Source organism: Salvelinus alpinus, chromosome 10, assembly GCF_045679555.1.
Source record: "Salvelinus alpinus chromosome 10, SLU_Salpinus.1, whole genome shotgun sequence".
In the NCBI taxonomy this organism is placed as follows: domain Eukaryota; kingdom Metazoa; phylum Chordata; class Actinopteri; order Salmoniformes; family Salmonidae; genus Salvelinus; species Salvelinus alpinus.
The window spans coordinates 25,899,839-25,919,118 of record NC_092095.1 but is presented as its reverse complement, the minus strand read 5'-3'; the positions used below and the strand labels follow the sequence as shown (position 1 = coordinate 25,919,118).

Below are 19,280 nucleotides of genomic sequence, written 5' to 3'. Positions count from 1 at the left end.
TCACCTCCATCCTGTTAGCTCGCCAGCTAGAGCCAGCTCCTCTCTGTGTTTTGTCTTAGCAGAAGGTCAGGTTTCCAGAACACCCTGTGACTTTCCCTGAATCAGCTGTTTAGATGTTCGGAGCACCAGAGAAAAAGAGCAGCCTTGGCAGAGGTGACGTCATTAGATCGTAAAAAGCAGAGGTGTAGGGGTGGGGGTAGTAGTTGGGGGGATTGGGGGCTGTATTGGGGGGGGGGGTGATAGGGCAACAGACAGAGGCAGACAGACATAGGGAAAGAGGAGAGGAGCAGCTGATGGTCCAGACCTTAGCATACACAGGCCTCTCAGCTGGTCTCAATACCTGGGTATTGTATTATACCTAGCGGCTCTACTGCTTATTAGGGAGATACTGTATGAGAGGGGAGTAAAACCTCAGTCTTGGTAGATTAATGTACTACCCGCTTGTCTTTTGTTCATATTTGTAGGGCAAGAAGTGTACATACCTGTACTGTACATAAGTTAGGTGGATATTCATCTAGGTTAACTCAGAACTAAAGTCTTGCATAATTGGTCAGGTGCTCTATTAACGTACATATTGTTAGGATTGTAAGAAAAGCCATGCGTGATACATAGACGTGAAATGTAATCTGTGAACGTACACCATGTTACGATTATGGACTAACATTTTAGGCTTGAACAAATCTTGTTGCAATTCTGACATATAATACCTAGTTTTGGAAGTTCTCTCACCAACAACGTACACCAAACGGCCTGTGAGGAGTGCTACTCGAATGAGCATAACGCCGTATTAAAAAAACAAGTCAAGGAAACAGGAATCCTGCACGTTTTCAAGTTAAAAGTCTTGTTTCTCTAATAGTCCACAGTTGAGTTTACTCCACATTTAGGTCACTAATGTAATAGATGCGTTTGCCAGCACAGGTCTAGATAGCGCTAGCTGTATTATACCTACAACAGGGAAGTTCCAGTCCGCTAGGTGTATCTCTACAGCATGGGCATATCTCTGGGTGACGTAGACATCCCCATGCATGCACTTTATCAAAATATGACTAATTCAATATTGCACCATCCCATTCTCTGGGCTCTGTCTGCAATCATAACCAGTAGTATACACCAGGAATAATGAAACATTCACTATTCATCTATGAATTATGACCACTGGCGTCTTCGCCACAAAATATTTTTTTATAGAATATTTTAAAATGTATTTCATTGTTCAATCTTGCCAAAGCATATTCTGTAGGACTTAATATGAATTTAAAGTATTTTGACATTTACATGGATCGGGTCATGAACATCTGGACTTTGAAATGAGGGAGAGGTTAAACGTAGGCTAAGTCTGGCATAAACTTATTCCCACACTTTACAATACCTCTGTTGCAGTGGTTTAAGGTAGTCTCCGTATTTGCATTTTCCTCCATCGCGACACTGCTTCCCAGTTGAAGAGCTTGTGATTTCTATGCAGCACCATGCGCCTTCCCGAAAAGCACCCCTCAGCTTCAGAAGATGCCCTTCTGGAGGCATGCAGCCAGTCATTGAACCCTAATTTAGGCCTATTTGCCTACTAGCCAAATGAAGTGCAGAGCATGCATGATGTGTGCAACTCATCACTCCAACGTATTTGAACATTTAATTATTCCTTCATTCAAGTCAGTCAGTATGTCATCCATTCTGTCATGTCTCTGAATGGCAATAAGAACTAAATCAAAGAAAATGGAAGTTATTCATGTCTATTGAAATCCATGTGTGTATTCAAAATTATCCAAAAGTTCTTTAGTCTATCACTTTAATAATTCAATGTTTAATTTAGGCCTATTCAAATAAAAAACTGTAGGCATTGCAATTTTGCTATCATTTTGGGTACTGGTGTCTTGCTGAATAATTTTAGAACTCCATTTGTGTTTAACTTTTTATTATTATAGACCCTAGCTCACGGCCTCTAAATACAAAAAAAAAAAAAAAAAGCACATGCAGTGGCTAATAGGGAAAACAGATCTGGCAATAAGAATAGGTTATAGATCGTTTTGACCATTTGTGACCGCTTGGCTATTTAGCTCAGGTCAGGTTATAGCCAAGACTTAATATTTTGTTTTCTCATGTATTGATATAGCCTCTGCGTGATGGGGTTGTGCAATGCAAATGGCTATAACAAGCCCACACAGTGGAATTCACAAATACAAAATGCCTAATTTAAACCCTAGTTTTTGCTCCCAAATACTGGAAAGTGTGATTCATCGGGTTACATGATCACCACAGCAACCCATGCAGCTATAAAATGATGCAATTATATGGCCAATAACAGCATGGCATATTTATATAGTGGAATAGGTTTAGCCTAAATCATATTTACTTTCTATTTTGCAGCTCAGGCGGTTATTCTAGAGAAGGCTCTTCTGTGTCTTAATAGTATCATTCTCATTGGTAATTTGTTTAAGACCCAAGCCTATACCATCTACTGGTATAACGTCGTTATGCAATGTCGTTCTAAAACAAGCTCTAGCCTTATTTTGAAAATGAAACCGGAAGCTGCAAAGCAACTAACGTTAGCTTCTACGCTAAAGTTGCTTGATTGACTAGCTAACTTCGCCTAGCTACGTTCGGTTCATGTCATTTGCAGATGCCACATTCCTGACACGTTTGTACGTATAAAAATTATGTAAACGAGTAAAGGGAGATGTAACGTAATAATTGAACGTGTAAAATCTAAATGTTCATTCATTGGATCTGTACGTTTACAGATCCAATTTAACGGTTACATTTCACGCATTGCTTTTCTTACGCTCCTAACAATTTCGGTATGTTCAACTTTTGGCAGCTATCTGGCACCATCATGTTCTGCCCAGCGTCCTCTGAGCGACACAAACGCTATTCAAATGTCTGGCGACTCGTTACAACTTCAGTTTTATGCACGACATGATTATATTCGTGTGTAATCAACAAAAGGTGGTATTATTGTATTTTTTCATGTTGAGATCTAAATCCATCCGAGAACATCACAGCGAGATTATACTAATTTTGCTACAAACGCTAGGGTCTCCCGTTTCATATGCGGTATTGTAAACGGAGTGGCGAGGATCACAGGCAGAGGAAATTGGTCCTTTGTCTGGATACGACAAAATGTGACGTGACGCATTGCAAATGTAATTTCACATTCTGCATCTCAGATTAAAGCGGAGAACGGCATGTGAAGCGGAACAACCAGGGCCTTAACGGAGAGCACAGAAATTGATGTTGCGCCATTCAGATCTCCCTGTACACAAACATGTCGGTCTGAACCGGTCTTGGACCGCTTAAATTTTACCAAAATGCTTTGCAACTCTTGGACAAAAATCAAACATGTCATTTTTTACAGTCTTTATTTTTTTTTCTAATTACAGACTTATGGGTTAAAAATAAAAAAGCTAAACTTTTTTTTTTTTTAAACCCACTCCTGTTTCCAAAAACCAAACCCCTCCACACAAACCCACCCCCCTTAAAATAAAAGCTCCACTCTTTAATTACTTTAGCCCCTGTCCGAGATCAGGCCAGGGCCCTAGTACCCCCCCCCCCCTTCTCTGGTCCCATCTTTCTCACTCTCCCAACTAAAACAGCTGCTGCCATCTTGACATTAGCTCTCTCTATAAATATGTGTGGTGGTTGGTTGTGTAGTGTCTGCACAATAAGTGTGTGGGCCTAGTGTGTGTAAGACAGCTCAACGCTTGTTGTAGTAAATGCCCCCTGCGGTAGCCCTGTGATCGCCCTGACCCCCTCCCCCCCACACAGACAGGATGGGGTGAGTGTGCATAGCAGGAGCAGAGAGAGAGAGAGACCCTGCCGAGACATTGGGGGGCGCCGCGGCCACCGGAGCAGGGGTTGTCAGCCTCCACTGGTCCTGAAACCTGAAACGACAAGAAGTGGTCTAATATACAGAGAGAGGAGAAAGAAGAGAGAGGGACATGGAGAGGAGGTGAAGGATATGGAGATGAGGTGAAGGACAAATGGGAGGAGAAGCAGCACAGAAAGGCAGAGGGGTGCAAGGAGAAAAAAAATTACCAGACCCACAAAAAAAAAGTAAAGTTGGCAGAGCTCTGGCCATGCTTTCTTGGGGTGAATGCCATGGGCTAAAAGGAGATTACATTTATTTATTTACCCACTGAAAGGCAATCGCTGTCAGAATGACCAAATGCTGGAAGATACTGAAAACAAGAGAGCATGGGATGGAACCAAAGGGAGATGGTAACAAAAGTGATGTGTTAAAGGATGGGGCAGGGTAAGTGGCAACTGGTCAGAGAACAGAGAGACAAGGGAATATGAGAACTCCAATATCACAACCTAAAAAATAAACAACATTTTTGCTATTGGAAGTTTCACATGTACGGTACATAAAAAAAAGCAAAAAAGATTGACTTATCCTCGATGTTTGCTTTTCGAATGTAAGCATTTGGGGGCTGTGTTGGCTGTGACCCTCACACCCAGACAAAGGAGACACATCTGCAGCCTGAGATAACATCTTCTCAAAAGAAATGCCACCAAATCTCCCCAAGGGCCATCATATACCTTACCAGGGTGACCGCACCAACTCCGCACACGCACGCTCACACACAATCGCACACTGCGGCCAGTTTGTCTGTCCAGGATATATTTATAGATATTTTTTTGTCTTTTTTCTTCTCAGGGTTCCTTCCTTTATTGGGGGACTTTTTTCATTCTTTTTTTGTATGGGGACAAGGAGGTGATAGTAAGGGGGTTTGGGGGTATTAGTAAGGGGAATACCACGATGTTGTTCGCCCTCGGCCCCTGGAAAAGAGAGAGAAAAAGAGGGTGAGTTTCTTGGCTTAAAAAGACAGACACCAATTTTAGGTGTGAAGTGTGTGTATGTGTGCAGGTAGAACGGGGGCCTGGTGAGATCTCAATCCTTCAGGTAGACTGGGGGGGGTGCATAAAGATTTTAATGTATACCATCTTAATGGCATTGTGCCTTTCATAAGTGTTGAGTTACCACAATTTCATTTAAGAATAATTGACAGTACAGAAAGAAGCCGAAACCAGCTTTGTCAACAGTAAAATGTGTAATTCTCAGATTATACAGGACTATAAAAATAATAGTAGGGGTGTGGGGACAGTGAGGCACTCGCTCTCCCTCTTTCTCTCTCTCCTCTTTCTCTCTGTGAGAGCAGCTCCTGAGGTCGCTGTTGGGAGAGAACCTGATAACAGCAGCCTCCAACCCACCTCACAAACCCTCCCAACAGAATGACAGACACACTAGAACAGTCCTTCACATGCTATAGGACAGGCCACATTCATCTCCAGCATGCAGACAAACAGACTTGACTGACCCATTCTCCTGACAACCTGGACCATCAAAAAAAGACACACACACAGCCAGCATCAAAATCAAACATTGCTTTTCCATTCTCACACATCACCACCGTCAGACCCAGGCATCCAGTGCCCACAAACACAGGGGTTACACTAAAGCAGAAACCACTGGTTAGAATGCTGAAGTCAAAATCAGGCTGCAGGAATGAACCCTCCATTCCGGAAGTGAAGGCAGTGGGTGGGACTGCCTGGCCAAGTGCATTTGATGCACCAATGTGTAGTTAACAATCAACCACTCCTAGGTTAGCCCATCTCTGGATAATATGTATGAGCGCAACCTGGTCTCAGAGAATTTCACATTATTCTGTAAATAAATTCAAGATGCTCCATTTAGTATGATATGTTTCGTACGTATTAAATTTGTGGATGTTCATCGCACATTTCGTATGATGTAATTCGTAACATACAGTACCAGTCGAAAGTTGACACTCATTCCAGGGGTTTTCCTTAAATTGTTTACTATTTTCTACATTGTAGAATAATAGTGAAGACATCAAAACTATGAAATAACACACATGGAATCATGTAGTAATTAAAAAAGTGTTAAACAAATCAAAATACATAGATTATTAATAGTAGCCACCCTTTGCCTTGATGACAGCTTTGCACACTCTTGGCATTCTCTCAACCAGCAAATGTATGATATTACGAATTCTAGCTAGTGGCTAACGTTAGCTAAGCTAGGGGTTAAGTTTAGGAGTTAGGTTAAAGGCTTAAGGTCAGCTAAAACAGTTAAAGTTATAGCTAACATGCTAAGTAGTTGAAAAGTTGCTAATTAGCTAAAATTATCTGTGATGAGATTTGAACTCGCAACCTATTGGGTTGCGAGACGTTTGCGATTTATGTATTATGTAACCATATTAAAAATGTAACATATCATACTAATTTGAGTGTCCCGGTTTTACGTTTACGTATTATGTGTAGTCTATGAGACCAGGCTGATGAGCCATCTATCAGAGTGCATGGAACATGAGATTCTGACTTGACCAAAATCATTTCCAATCACGTCATCCTACTAATTGTCTTAAATAGGACTCTGCAGATAGCATATTTTAGCGGGGCACTTTTTTTTTTATATCAGTGATTGTTCAATCATATCAGCAGCTCCCACAGAGGGGGGACAAATAAGGTACTACAGATGACCAACTGATACCATTAGTCTAGGGGAATGGAAAGGTTGGTCCATTGGTCAGAATCTCATTGCATGTCAGTTGGTGAGGATGCTCATTTTGATTGCTCTGCAGCCCTCAGTCTCTCAGCAATACATATTGAACAGGACATGGGCCCAGAGACAGAGCTCCACCGTGAGGCCCACTGTGAGCACTCAATGAGTCATCATGGGAACCCCCCTCTCACCTCACACTGAGAGACACAGCAGGACACACACTCCAGGGAGACACACCAGACTCCCAGTGCACAGCGCTTTGATCCACTCCAGGTTTTACATACATAGGGGGTAGGCTTTTGTATGGATTGAAAACAAATACAGATTGCAGGGATGTTGCTTTGGAAAGGTCACAGGCAAAAGACGGCTCTGGAGCAGCTGCACCAGGTGAACAAACAGGATGGATATATTCTATTTCTCTGAACACAGTGTCTCCTAACAGTGAATCATTAGAACAACATCTAGTTAACTGAGCGGAAAAGTACAGCAGGAAAACTAATACTATATAAATATACACACGTGCCAATTAATGTTTAAGCAACAACGCTAACGTGCCTACCTAGAGAACTTATAGAAGCCATCCATGGTACACTAAAGACACCCATTTGCATTTAAAACTTACATGGCATCTTAATTGTTCTTATGGTCGCGTCAACATTCTAAAATGGAATCCAACCATTAGCACCGAACAAATGAAAACAAGTCACTCTTTGCCTGTCACCTTTTTAAGCATTAATGACCAGCACTGTGGGAGAGATGCTCACTCACAGTCAGTATGTATACATAATGTATGTCCAAGTCGTACAAAGAGCCTGCCACGCATACATGTACAGCCTGGGAGGATCGCACTGCCGTGCACTGAGAGTTTGGCTGCCTCCTCTGAAACGGTTGTAGGTGGCGCATGCAACAAGACCGCTCCACACCGACTGACCCATTTGACTCCCTCCACCAGTCTCGCTTACCTTTCCACTCACCATAACCCCACTCTAAAAGGGAACCTCTCCTCCACTGTGCTCTGGATACACACCTTCACTGATATTGCTGGAATGTTGTTCAGCAATGCTAGCCAATGCTTCAGTCCCCTCCCACTACAGGCAGGCTTATAGACGTTCAGTGCCTATAGAAAACGTCTCTTGGATTTCTTCACATATTATTGTGTTACAAAGTGGGATTAACATATTTTTTAAATTATAATTTGTCAATCTACACAATATACTCTGTCAAAAAGCAAAATTCTAACCTTTTAAAGATGAAAATTAAAACACTAATATACCTTGAAATGGACAACACCTTTGGCAGCGATTACAGCTGGGTACATTTGAGTCATTTAGCAGACACTTATCGTGTGATTTACAGGAGAAATTATGGTTGTGCCTTGCTCACGGGCACAGATTTTTCACCTAGTCGGCTTGGGGATTCAAACCAGCAACCTTTGTTACTTGCCCAACCCTCTTAATCACAAGGCTACCTGGGTAAGTCTCATAAGAGCTTTGCTGTATTGTGCAATATTTACCCAATATTTTTTTTATTCTTCAAGATCTGTCAAGGTGTTGAGGATCATGGCTGGCCATAGACTTAAGCTGATTTAAGTCTAACTCAGCTACTCAGGAAGAGTCACACTTCTTGGTTAGCAACTCCAGTGTAAATTTGGCTTTGTGTTGTCGGTTATGGTCATGCTGAAAGGTGAATTCCTCTCCCAGGGTCTGGTGTAAAGCAGACTGAACCAGGTTTTCCTCTAGCATTTTGCCTGTGCTTACCTCCATTAGGTTTCTTTTCATCCTGAAAAACTCCCTAGTCTTTGCCAATGTCAAAATATCCATACCATGATGCAGCCACCACCATGTTTAAAAGTAAGGCATTTACTCAGTGATGTGTTGCGTTGCATTTGCAGTTAAGCCAAAAAAAAGCATTCCTTTGCTGTGTTTTTGTTGCAGTATTACTTTAGTGCCTTGTTGCATACATATGCATGTTTTGGAATATTTCACTCTCATTTAGGTCATTATTGTGGAGTCACTACAATGTTGTTGATTCCATCCTCAGTTTTCTCCCATCACAGCCATTGAAATCTGTAGCTCTTAAAATCACCAATGGCTTCATGGTGACAACCCTAAGCAGTTTCCTTCCTATCCTGCAGCTCAGTATAGAAGAATGACTGCATCTGGGTGGTTTAATACAGCATAATTATTAACTTGACCATGCTTAAAGAGATTAAATGTCTGATTTGTTATTGTTACCCATCTACCAATCACTGCCTTACGAAAAGCTCACTGTTCTTTGTAGTTAAATCTGTGCATGAAATTCAATACTTGACATAAACCTTACAGATTTATTGGGGACAGAGGAAGGGGTAGTCATTAAATTGTCAGCCCCTATTATTTCACAGTGAGTCCATATAACTTATGTGATTTGTTAAAGGTGGTACATATGATGATATGATATTTTTTGCATTGTAATTTCAGAAAATGTCCATAATATACTGTATCTGCAATAATAGCGAATCACAACGCTGTGAAACACTGATATTCTTCTATTGATTTCGCCTGCCGGAGCAGCGACAGTTATCAAAATGTGAAAACATAAAGTCGGAACGGTTATCTAGTGGAAATCGTCCTGTCATCTCCTAGTTGCAAAAATAAAATGCTAAAATTTTTTTCGGCACTGGGTACATTTCAGGTCTGCTGAGTGCAAACTTGAACGTTGTAAAAATTCTATGCAACTTCCGCTGTGCAATTACTGTGAAAACTTAAGTTGTACCCGCTTTAAGTTACAGTTTTAACAGTGGCCAAGTAGGCTACTGGATCATAATGTAAGCCTACAAGAGTGGTTCTACAATTTTTAAAAAATTACATCCCATAACATTTTAACATGGAAATAGCTGTTTTATCATTCAGCATATATATACATACATATATATATAAAACGTAATTTTTTCCCCATAGTGAATTAGATGGTGCAAAGATTCCGTACAATTTTCAGTGCTTGTTTTGTCACAAACTGAAATTGAGCAAACAGCAATGTTCCCTCTAAGCTGTGCGTGGGTGCGCAGCTCCCCACAGACTGCTGCGCTGAAGTAATCAGCCCGTGCAGAGAAGCACGAGATTGAACTACTCAACTTTTTAGAGTTGAACCCTTTTAACACTATCAACGTTTCGCTCTACTGTGGGAATTGCGCTTGACTCAAGGCCCCAATATTAGCCACTTTCAATCTAACATACCGAAAACAAAACAAACAATGCAAGACTTAGTATGCAAAACTATCTGTGCAAGAGATGTTCTTGGCGTAGGATTCTATTGCAAGGAACTCCCAAATGGCGCAGCGGTCTAAGGCACTGCAGTGCTTGAGGCGTCACTACAGACCTGGGTTCGATCCCAGGCTGTGTCACAGCCAGCTGTAACCAGAAGACCCATGAGGCGGCGCATAATTGGCTCAACGTCGTCCGGGTTAGGGGAGGGTTTGGCCGGCCGGGATTTACTTGTCCCATCGCGCTCTAGCGACTCCTTGTGGCAGGCCGGGCACCTGCAAGCCGACTTCAGTTGCAAGCTGGATAATGTTTCTTCCGACACATTGGTGTGGCTGGCTTACGGGTTAAGCGAGCAGTGTGTCAAGAAGCAGTGCGGCTTGGCAGGGTCGTGTTTTATGACACATGGCTCTCGACCTTCACCTCTCCCGGGTCCGTAGGGGAGTTGCAGCGACAGGACAAGACTCACTACCAATTTGAATAAAATATATATATATATATATATAAATTCATATATGGATTCTATTGCATTGACAGGCTCGACGCAGGCCCATACTCTACACAGACCGGTGCGCCATAACCAGACCTGCAGTAGGCCTATATGCAAAGTGCCATATATGGATCTGTCCCATTCACGTTGAACTGTGTTTACAGCATGAGTGGTCATGAGTTGATGCGCATGTTTTGAGATCAAAGCAAGCGCTGCATGTAGCCACCTGTGCACGTTTTGTTCATATCCTTTGCTAGTTAGTGAGTTATTAGCCAATTTCTAGTCAACAATGGAGAGTGGTTGCTTTCTACAAGAGCACAAAATGTTTACATTTCTAGCCATCTTTGAAAAGTGAGTCAGGTAGAGAGCTTTTTTGTAACTCTTAAAGGGGCAGCGTTGTATTTTGAGACTGTCTTATAAAAGCGAAGTAGCCAAAGGCAATGGGTAGCAAAGTTTGTCTGATTCTCTATAATAATGGCATGTGAATAATAATAATGCATTTTATTTATTTAACTAGGCAAGTCAGTTAAGAAAATTCTTAGTTACAAAACGGCCTACCCCGGGCCGATTGTGCACCGCCCTATGGGACTCCCAATCACGGCCGGATGTGATTCAGCCTAGATTCGAAACAGGGACTGTAGTGACACCTCTTGCACTGAGATGCAGTGCCTTAGACCGCTGCACCACTGGAGCCCTTGTAAAGTGGTTTCTTGCCTCAAACAACACATTCAGTCACCTTGTCTGAAGGACAAGTGGATAAACAGACAGGGTAATATAAAGCCCTGCATTTTTCCCCCCCACATCTCATGGAATGTGGGCCTACATTGAACACCACACATTGGCTGCTACTGTAGGCTGAAACAGCTGTCTGAACCTAGTGGTCCAAACCGCAATTTTCAGTTTTGTTCCACCAGCTTCAAAACACTAATAACTATATTTTTTGTAATTGAAAATATATTTCACAGCCATTTAAAAATGGTACAATTATTCACTACACTATTCACTGCTAGTTCTCACACAATCTGAAATTGAGTGAACAATGTAGAATTTTAGAATCCAGGAAATGACAGAGCCATTTCCTCTAGATAACGCAGCCCAAAGTCAGAACATTTTGACAACACCTGCTGCTCTGGCGGGAGAAATCAATAGCCGAATATCACAGCCAATCACAACACTGGCGGGTAAGTAACACTATCATTCCACTATTAGCAGCAGATATTATGGAAATTTTCTGAAATTACAACGCGAAAATTCCAAAAGCCGTGTGGCTTAGTTGGTTGAGCATGGCTCTTGCAAAGCCAGGGTTGTGGGTTCGATTCCCACGGGGGCCAGTACAAAAAATAAATGTATGAAAAATGTCCGCGCTCAATACTGTAACATGCTGACCACACCGCTCGTGTCGCGTGCTCTGCAAAATAAATGTACACATACATGTTACTCAATCATTGCACCCACACTGCTCATGAGCGTCTGCATGGCCAGGTGCTAAAATAGAACTATGTTCTATTTGTGGCGCTCAGCAAGTCCTGCCTCTCCCATTTCCTCATTTGTTTTTAGGCGCATATACCCACATGGGTGATTGAAAGATGAACTGAAGTCCACATTCAGTTAATCTTTGTGCTAATGCGCCGTAAAGTTGGTTGCCAACCGCCATATAAAGTCCAAAGAAGAAAAAGAAGCCTGAAGGAGGAGAGATGACAAAAAACTAAATTGGGTTTGCCGTTTTATCTGTGGATGAATTGTCAGAGTAGAGGACCTTGTGCATTTCAGGTATAATAAACAACCCAATGTTAATATCCCAGTACAAATTAGCTAGTAACAGCAAGCTAGCTAGCTAAATTGCCATAAAGGTTTAATGCTTTTCGACCTGTCCCCAAATTAATATAGTTGGTTCAGTTTGTTTTGATATTTCAACCTGCGTGCCCTGATCGCTTCTGGTGTGGGGGGACAAAATCAACATGCGGGCGTGCGTGCGGTTTGGTCAGCATATAAGTCGCTCTTGATAAGCGCATCTGCTAAATGACTAAAAATGTAAACATTTAAAAATGTTTATTAATTAAAATCCTGTGTAGCACCTTCAAGTAAAATTAATTCTGAACTAATTTAGGTTTGCCTAAACAAAGGGGGTGATTAGTTCTGCAACAACTATATTTCTGTAATTTAATTTTTTATTCCTTTGTAAAAGTGTAGAATTTTATTTTCACTGACATTATGGAGTATTGTGTAAATCAATGAAATGTTTTTATTAAATCTATTTCAATCGCACTTTGTAACAACAAAATGTGAAAAGATTAGACTGGTGTAGACTTTCTATAGGCACTGTAGAAGGGGGGGGGGGGGGTGCTTCAGGCTTTACGGTGTCCTCACTGCCCACCATCTCCCTCTCTGCTCATCAACACTTCCTCCATAATCTCACTCAGCAACTCATTCTACTGCCCTTCAACTCACTCGCCCTCACTCTTCCATACTATTCCCCTCCCCCAGGTAATGGCCAGCTGTCTCTCAGTCTCAGGGTATGAGTGTCCCGGGGTGCTCACCTGAAGGCCCGTCCTCTGCCTCTGGGCGGTGTGTAGCCACTGTAGTACCGTGCGCGCGACGGGTTAAAGTTCCCTCCTCGTGAGCGGAAGCGGGCCCGAGGAAACCCGCGGTCTGTGGTGCTGATACCTGGCCTGTTTGTTCTCTTCACACCCACCTGGCAGGATCAAGACAGGGGAAACAGGAAACCACAGGTTAGACAATAGCACAGGTCCACAGAATTCAGAAGGGCACAGGGGTCAGTCCCATTTAACACCCAGTTAATGTAGGAAATGGAACTGAAATTCAATTCATACAGCTAAATTGCTCAGAATTTAGATTTTCCCCACTTTAATTTATTTGAAACGGAATTGACTGACAGTAGCTAGGTTACCATCCAATTGGCGACAGATTTTCATACAAATATTCTAAAATCGGCATAAAAACAATATACGCAAATCAGAGACTTGTTTCCATCAAACTGACTTGCTGCAGACAAAAAAGGCTGTGCGTGATGATGTCGTGCAAAGGCGCATCAAACTCCTCACCATGCACTTTCATCACCCTGGGAAGTTAATAACTTAATTAATCTGTAACCTAATAAACTGTAGTCATAGTGGGAGGACCACACAGCATATCACGTGACGCCCAAGTTTACTTCAAAATTATGGTTATTATATCAATATTTGGCATAAATATCTGTAGTTTCCATGACAGGCGTGACTTTTTTCCCCAACATGTACTTTACTCGCATAAAAAAGGTTGGATGGAAACCTGGTTTATGAAACAGTGTTGCGTCCTCACCTTAATCTGCCTTCCTCTGAACAGAGACTCGTCCAATGCCATGGCCGTCCTCACAGACTCCTTGTCTGAAAACTCAATATAGGCAAACCTGCAACAGCAGCAGAAATAAAAGAGCGTCATGAAGCACTAAAATCACAGAGCACAATTCACTGAAAAATCATGGACACCTCTTTTCAATAATTCCCTAATAATGAGAATAAAATGTGTGATGAGCAACAGTTTAGCAACCTGATCATCATCCTAACTGGTTTCTCATACACAAATACAAGCTTTAGAAAATAACTCCAGGCTATTAGAATAAGCAGTTACTTTCAATTAACTAAAAGTAACACTACTGAGACCTGAATCAAACAGAATAATATTAGCTAGTTTAATTGCATTACTTCAAGTGGAAAGGGAATGATAAAAGCTTTTATACTAGTCATGAATTGTACACCTGTGCACGTGGCTATAAAATGGACATGCACTTGAGTGAGCTAGACCACCATGTCAGTAAAGAAATCCTCTGTGCTGCAGTCCGAGTCATCTCTCTATAGAAAGTTAGGGCAATGCGGTTTCAGTCTTTCGAGAACGCCACTTTCTCCTCCTTAGCTGTTGCTAAGTGATATACACTTCTGCATTGTGTGGTTTATTTCTGATAGTTTTCAAAAACCTATGAAGATGTCAAGTGAATGCAGATATGCAATTTGCTGACAACCCCCACCTCACCACACTCTGAGGGTCTAACCAAGCAAGCACCTACAGACTAGGTCTATGAGCAATGTGACAAAATAAGGGGTAGGCTGAACACAGATCTGTAACCTTACATTTGGGAATTTCAGCTTGTATCTATTCAATAATGGATTCATGCGAATCAGGGGCAAACGGATCATTTTTTAAATATTTTTAACCTTTAGTTAAACAGGAAAATCCCATTGAGATAAAGGCCTGCATGTACAAAATCATTCAATTCAAAACATGATGATCAGACTTGTGAGCATGTAGATGATCTTGAGGCTGAAAGTCTTCTTAACTCTAGATCACACTGCTCTAGATGACTAGGACCATGTATTTACGTACCTGTGAATAAAGGTGCACTACTTCTCTAACCCGCACATAGAATGTAGGCAATTACCCTCTGGGATGCCGAGAGGGTATAGCTAGTAAAATGGTGTCTACACAATCTTTAGGGTGGAGGCTGTAAACGTCTTATTTACTCTAGATGACTGATAGAAGAACGCTGCATAGTGTACTCACAGGTCTGTAAGTGAAAGAGCACTACTGCACATGGAGGGAATGAGGGTGTAGGCATTTACCCTTTGGGATGCCCTGTGAACTTGTCACACAGGATGGTGACTCTGTTGACAGAGCCGCAACCGTGGAAGTGGGCTTCTAGCTCCTCCGCCGTGGCGCCGTAATCAACCTGTCCACAGAGAGGGAGAACAGTGAGATACCGCTGACACAGTGGCTAGTCAAATCCACATACAGAATCAACTCAGAGCCAAACCCCAAATTGAGGTTTTTGCATTCAAAGTAGTGTGAAATCGTGCATGTCAATTTGAAACTGTGCTACACTCATCATATGATAGAATCACCTTGAACACATACCCAGGTGAATTCCACATTCACCCAAAATAGAAACACCATCTGAGGTTAAGGAGAGGGTTGAAGCCTTACGTTTCCAACATAGATAGATCTCGCGTCGGCTTCCATTTTCTCCTCGATGGACATGATGACGGGACCGGCTAGAGAGCAAAATTGAGACAAATTTATATACACTACACTATATACACTCAAAAGTTTGGGGTCACTTAGAAATGTCCTTGTTTTCCATGAAAACATACATGAAATGAGGTGCAAAATGAATAGGAAATAGTCAAGACAAGGTTGACAAGGTTATAAATAATGATTTTGAATTTAAATAATTGTGTCCTTCAAACTTTGCTTTCGTCAAAGAATCCTCCATTTGCAGCAATTACAGCCATGCAGACCTTTGGCATTCTAGTTGTCAATTTGTTGAGGAAGAGATTTCACCACATACTTCCTGAAGCACCTCCCACAAGTTGGATTGGCTTGATGGGCACTTCTTACGTACCATACGGTCAAACTGCTCCCATAACAGCTCAATAGGGCTGAGATCCGGTGACTGTGCTGGCCACTCCATTATAGACAGAATACCAGCTGACTGCTTCTTCCCTAAATAGTTATTGCATAGCTTGGAGCTGTGCTTTGGGTCATTGTCCTGTCGTAGGAGGAAATTGTCTCCAATTAAGCGCCGTCCACAGAGTATGGCATGGCGTTGCAAAATGGAGTGATAGCCTTCCTTCTTCAAGACCCCTTTTATCCTGTACACACCTCACACTGTACCACCAAAGCACCCCCAGACCATCACATTGCCTCCACCATGCTTGACAGATGGCGTCAAGCACTCCCCCAGCATCTTTTCAATGTCTCACGACTGTTCTTTGTGATCCGAACACCTCAAACTTAGATTTGTCAGTCCATAACACTTTTTCCCCCAATTTTCCTCTGTCCAGTGTCTGTTCTTTTGCCCATCTTAATCTTTTCATTGGCCAGTCTGAGATGGCTTTTTTTTGCAACTCTGCCTAGAAGGCCAGCATCCCGGTGTCTCCTCTTCACTGTTGACGTTGAAAATGGTGTTTTGCGGGTACTATTTAATGAAGCTTCCAGTTGAGGCATCTGCTTCTCAAACTACACACTAATGTACTTGTCCTCTTGCTCAGTTGTGCACCGGGGCCTCCCACTCCTCTTTCTATTCTGGTTAGAGCCAGTTTGCGCTGTTCTGTGAAGGTAGTAATACACAGCATTGTACCAGATCTTCAGTTTCTTGGCAATTTCTCGTATGGAATAGTCTTCATTTCTCAGAACAGACTGACGAGTTTCAGAAGAAAGTTCCTTGTTTCTGGCCATTTTGAGCCTGTAATCGAACCCACAAATGCTGATGCTCCAGATACTCAAAAAGGCCAGTTTTATTGCTTCTTTAAATCAGCACAACAGTTTTCAGCGGTGCTAACATAATTGCGAAAGGGTTTTCTAATGATCAATTAGCCTTTTAAAATTATAAACTTGGATTAGCTAACACAACCATGCCATTGAAACACAGGCATGATGGTTGCTGATAATGGGCCTCTGTAGATTTTCCTTTAAAAAAAATATATATTTATTTTAAATCTGCCGTTTCCAGCTACAATAGTCATTTACAACATCTACACTGTATTTCTGATCAATGTGATGTTATTTTAAAAGGGCCATTTTTTTTTGCTTTTCTTTCAAAAACAAGGACATTTCTATGTGACCCCAACCTTTTGAACGGTAGTGTATATTTGGAAGGGTTTGATATTAATTAATCTCTGTCTTGTAGCTGCTCTGGAAACTTCTGTGAAATACAAAAATCATTCGGTCTTCTCAAACAGTAATTTTTGGGAGACATGTTCCGAGGCACCTTATCACTTTCTTCCCAAATAAACTCACCTGGTGGAGGGCTAAGATTCATCTGTTTCTCCACCTCGTTCTGTAACTCCTTCAGCTTTTCTGCTTCCTCCTCCATCTCTCGCACCCGAGCTTTGATCGCCTCCAGCTCCTGAATTTTTTATATATATAAATCAATACATCAATAGCAACACACACCACACTAGTCGGCAGGCTTGACAGACACATCATGGGAAGAAAACAAGAAACATGTACTAAAGAAATGATTTTATCGTATTCATCCATGCCGTGCAAGCGCATGACACACTTGGCAGTTCAGTAGCCTAAGATGACCCTGTTCCTGCACTGGCTGCTGAGTGGAACAGGCTCGCAGCACATGACCATCGGCCCGGGGTCTTTGTATCAGGCTTCACCATTCATTTCACAGACTGCTCGCTCAGCAAGGATCCCCACCGCCCCAGTGATGGCCAATAAGACGGTGGTGCCATACATCCTGTTGGGTGGTATCCCTTATTGGGTTCAGGCCTCCTTGACATTGCTGCATTGCAGCGCAATGGGAGTTGCTCCAAATCCATCCTTCACTACTGACACTATTTGCATTGCAGGTTAATCCATTCCAGGTCTTGGGGATGTCTTACATGGCCCCATTGATCATAACAACCAATAGACAAATTCAACAGCTTCAAGAGGAAACTACATGGCTTATTTGATTTGGTGATGACTGACTGCATTTTGTCGCATATTTAGTGTAGTCTATTCCCTCCTGAAAATATCGAAGGATGCAAGCCCAGCCCTAAAAAATACCGCACCCCCAGTCTCGTGCTTACAGAATTTCTTTCGAACACATTCTATGCCAAAGACCACGATCACACATGCATATACAAATCAGAAACATTCTAGATAACATTTAAATGCAAGCCAACAGCTTTAATTTGAGTATTTTCAACCCGCATCTTTGCACACTACCACAGTAATATCCATAACCCACTAATTTATCAAGAGATAATATCTACTTATAATAGTCAAAATTACATGTTTAAAAATGTTTGCGTTTCGCAAGTCATTCAATGCCTTTACTGAGAGAATAAACATGCGTGTCAGGTGCATGTCTGCAACATCCCAATTATTAGCTAGCCAGCCAACTACCATTACCTCGTCGGCTCCCTCCCACTAACGTTTTATCCAGCCCAAATATCCATTAATCCCTACTACAACAGAGCAAGTGCCACAATTCTCTGCTAGCATTCTAGCTATATAACAGTTAGATAATAAGTCAAAACATTAAAGCTTTTTTACAAGTCATCACTTAAATTCACGGAGTTGACGATCATGTTCCGTACGCGCATCAGCGCTTCCATTACAGCAGCTGTCAGCGTATGAGAAAAGAAAGGAGGCGTGTTTACCGTGAGCTCTCGCAGTGTCTGCGGATGGACTCGCAATCCGGCGGCTAATGGCGGCCTGTCCTACCCTCGCCCCTGTCTACATCTCCGTCTTGCATTTTTGCGACGAATACTTTTCCCCCACTAGGTCGACAGCACTGGCGCAGAGAAACTACCAACGCTGCTGCGCCAAAATGGCCGCCAAAATCACGCATGTCACCACACATTTCTACTGAGCCTCAATGTCGGATATCAACCAAGAGATTTTAAAAAAGACTCCACCGGGAATAAAAAATATAGCTGATTGCAGCTTAAAATAACGTGCTTACACCCGCAATCTCTATCGTACAATACACATGTATTGTCTCAACTTGAGTGAGGGTTTTGGGCATAAACTATGCCCTTCACTTACCGGGTCCTCGATCGCGGCCTCTCCCTCCTCTAATCCAGGTTCCTCATCGCCAACACCCGGGTCTTCTAGTTCTGGGTGCCCTGGGTCTGAGTCCAGCAGGGATTCTTCCGTCATCCCTGAGTCCATTCCGTTACCGAACTCCGCCATCTCCCAATTCCGGTTTATCCGACGCGCCTCGTGGCTTAAACCAACGTTACAGGCCCCTACTCACACAGCGGGAGAGTGAGTGGGGCGAAAGAAAAAAAACGGCGGAAACCGCCGCTTAGCAAAGTTAAAACGTGAAATAAAAGGCCAGCTTCGACTCTAGCCACTGTCCGAACGGGTACCAACTACAATTGCAAAGGCTACTTCAGTTGTGTGTGTGTATCGACGTTTCAGCGGAGAGCCTAACGTTACAGTTGATTTACATTAAGAAATATACATAACATAAAAGATTCTCTTCACGAGTGCTGTGTCCTCAGTTCAGAAATGGAAGTCGGGGGTGGAGTTACGT

At 42.3% G+C, this 19,280-nt stretch overlaps 1 protein-coding gene across 4 annotated transcripts; it reads right to left on the bottom strand.

Moving 5' to 3' along the window:
* Positions 1-3,336: 3,336 nt before the first annotated feature.
* pabpn1 (poly(A) binding protein, nuclear 1) lies at positions 3,337-19,280 on the bottom strand. Of its 4 annotated transcripts, none has more exons than XM_071328655.1 (7): positions 18,788-19,280; positions 17,039-17,147; positions 15,224-15,291; positions 14,863-14,969; positions 13,568-13,655; positions 12,787-12,941; positions 3,337-4,773 (listed from the first exon to the last, which is right to left on the bottom strand). In XM_071328655.1, the coding sequence occupies exons 1-7, from the start codon at positions 18,932-18,934 to the stop codon at positions 4,734-4,736; spliced, it is 714 nt and encodes a 237-aa protein (XP_071184756.1). In that variant the 5' UTR covers positions 18,935-19,280; the 3' UTR covers positions 3,337-4,733. The 4 variants fall into 4 exon arrangements, with proteins under 4 accessions (XP_071184756.1, XP_071184755.1, XP_071184757.1 ...); XM_071328654.1 differs by having other exon boundaries at positions 3,337-3,875; XM_071328656.1 differs by lacking the exon at positions 18,788-19,280 and adding an exon at positions 18,400-18,512 and having other exon boundaries at positions 3,337-3,875.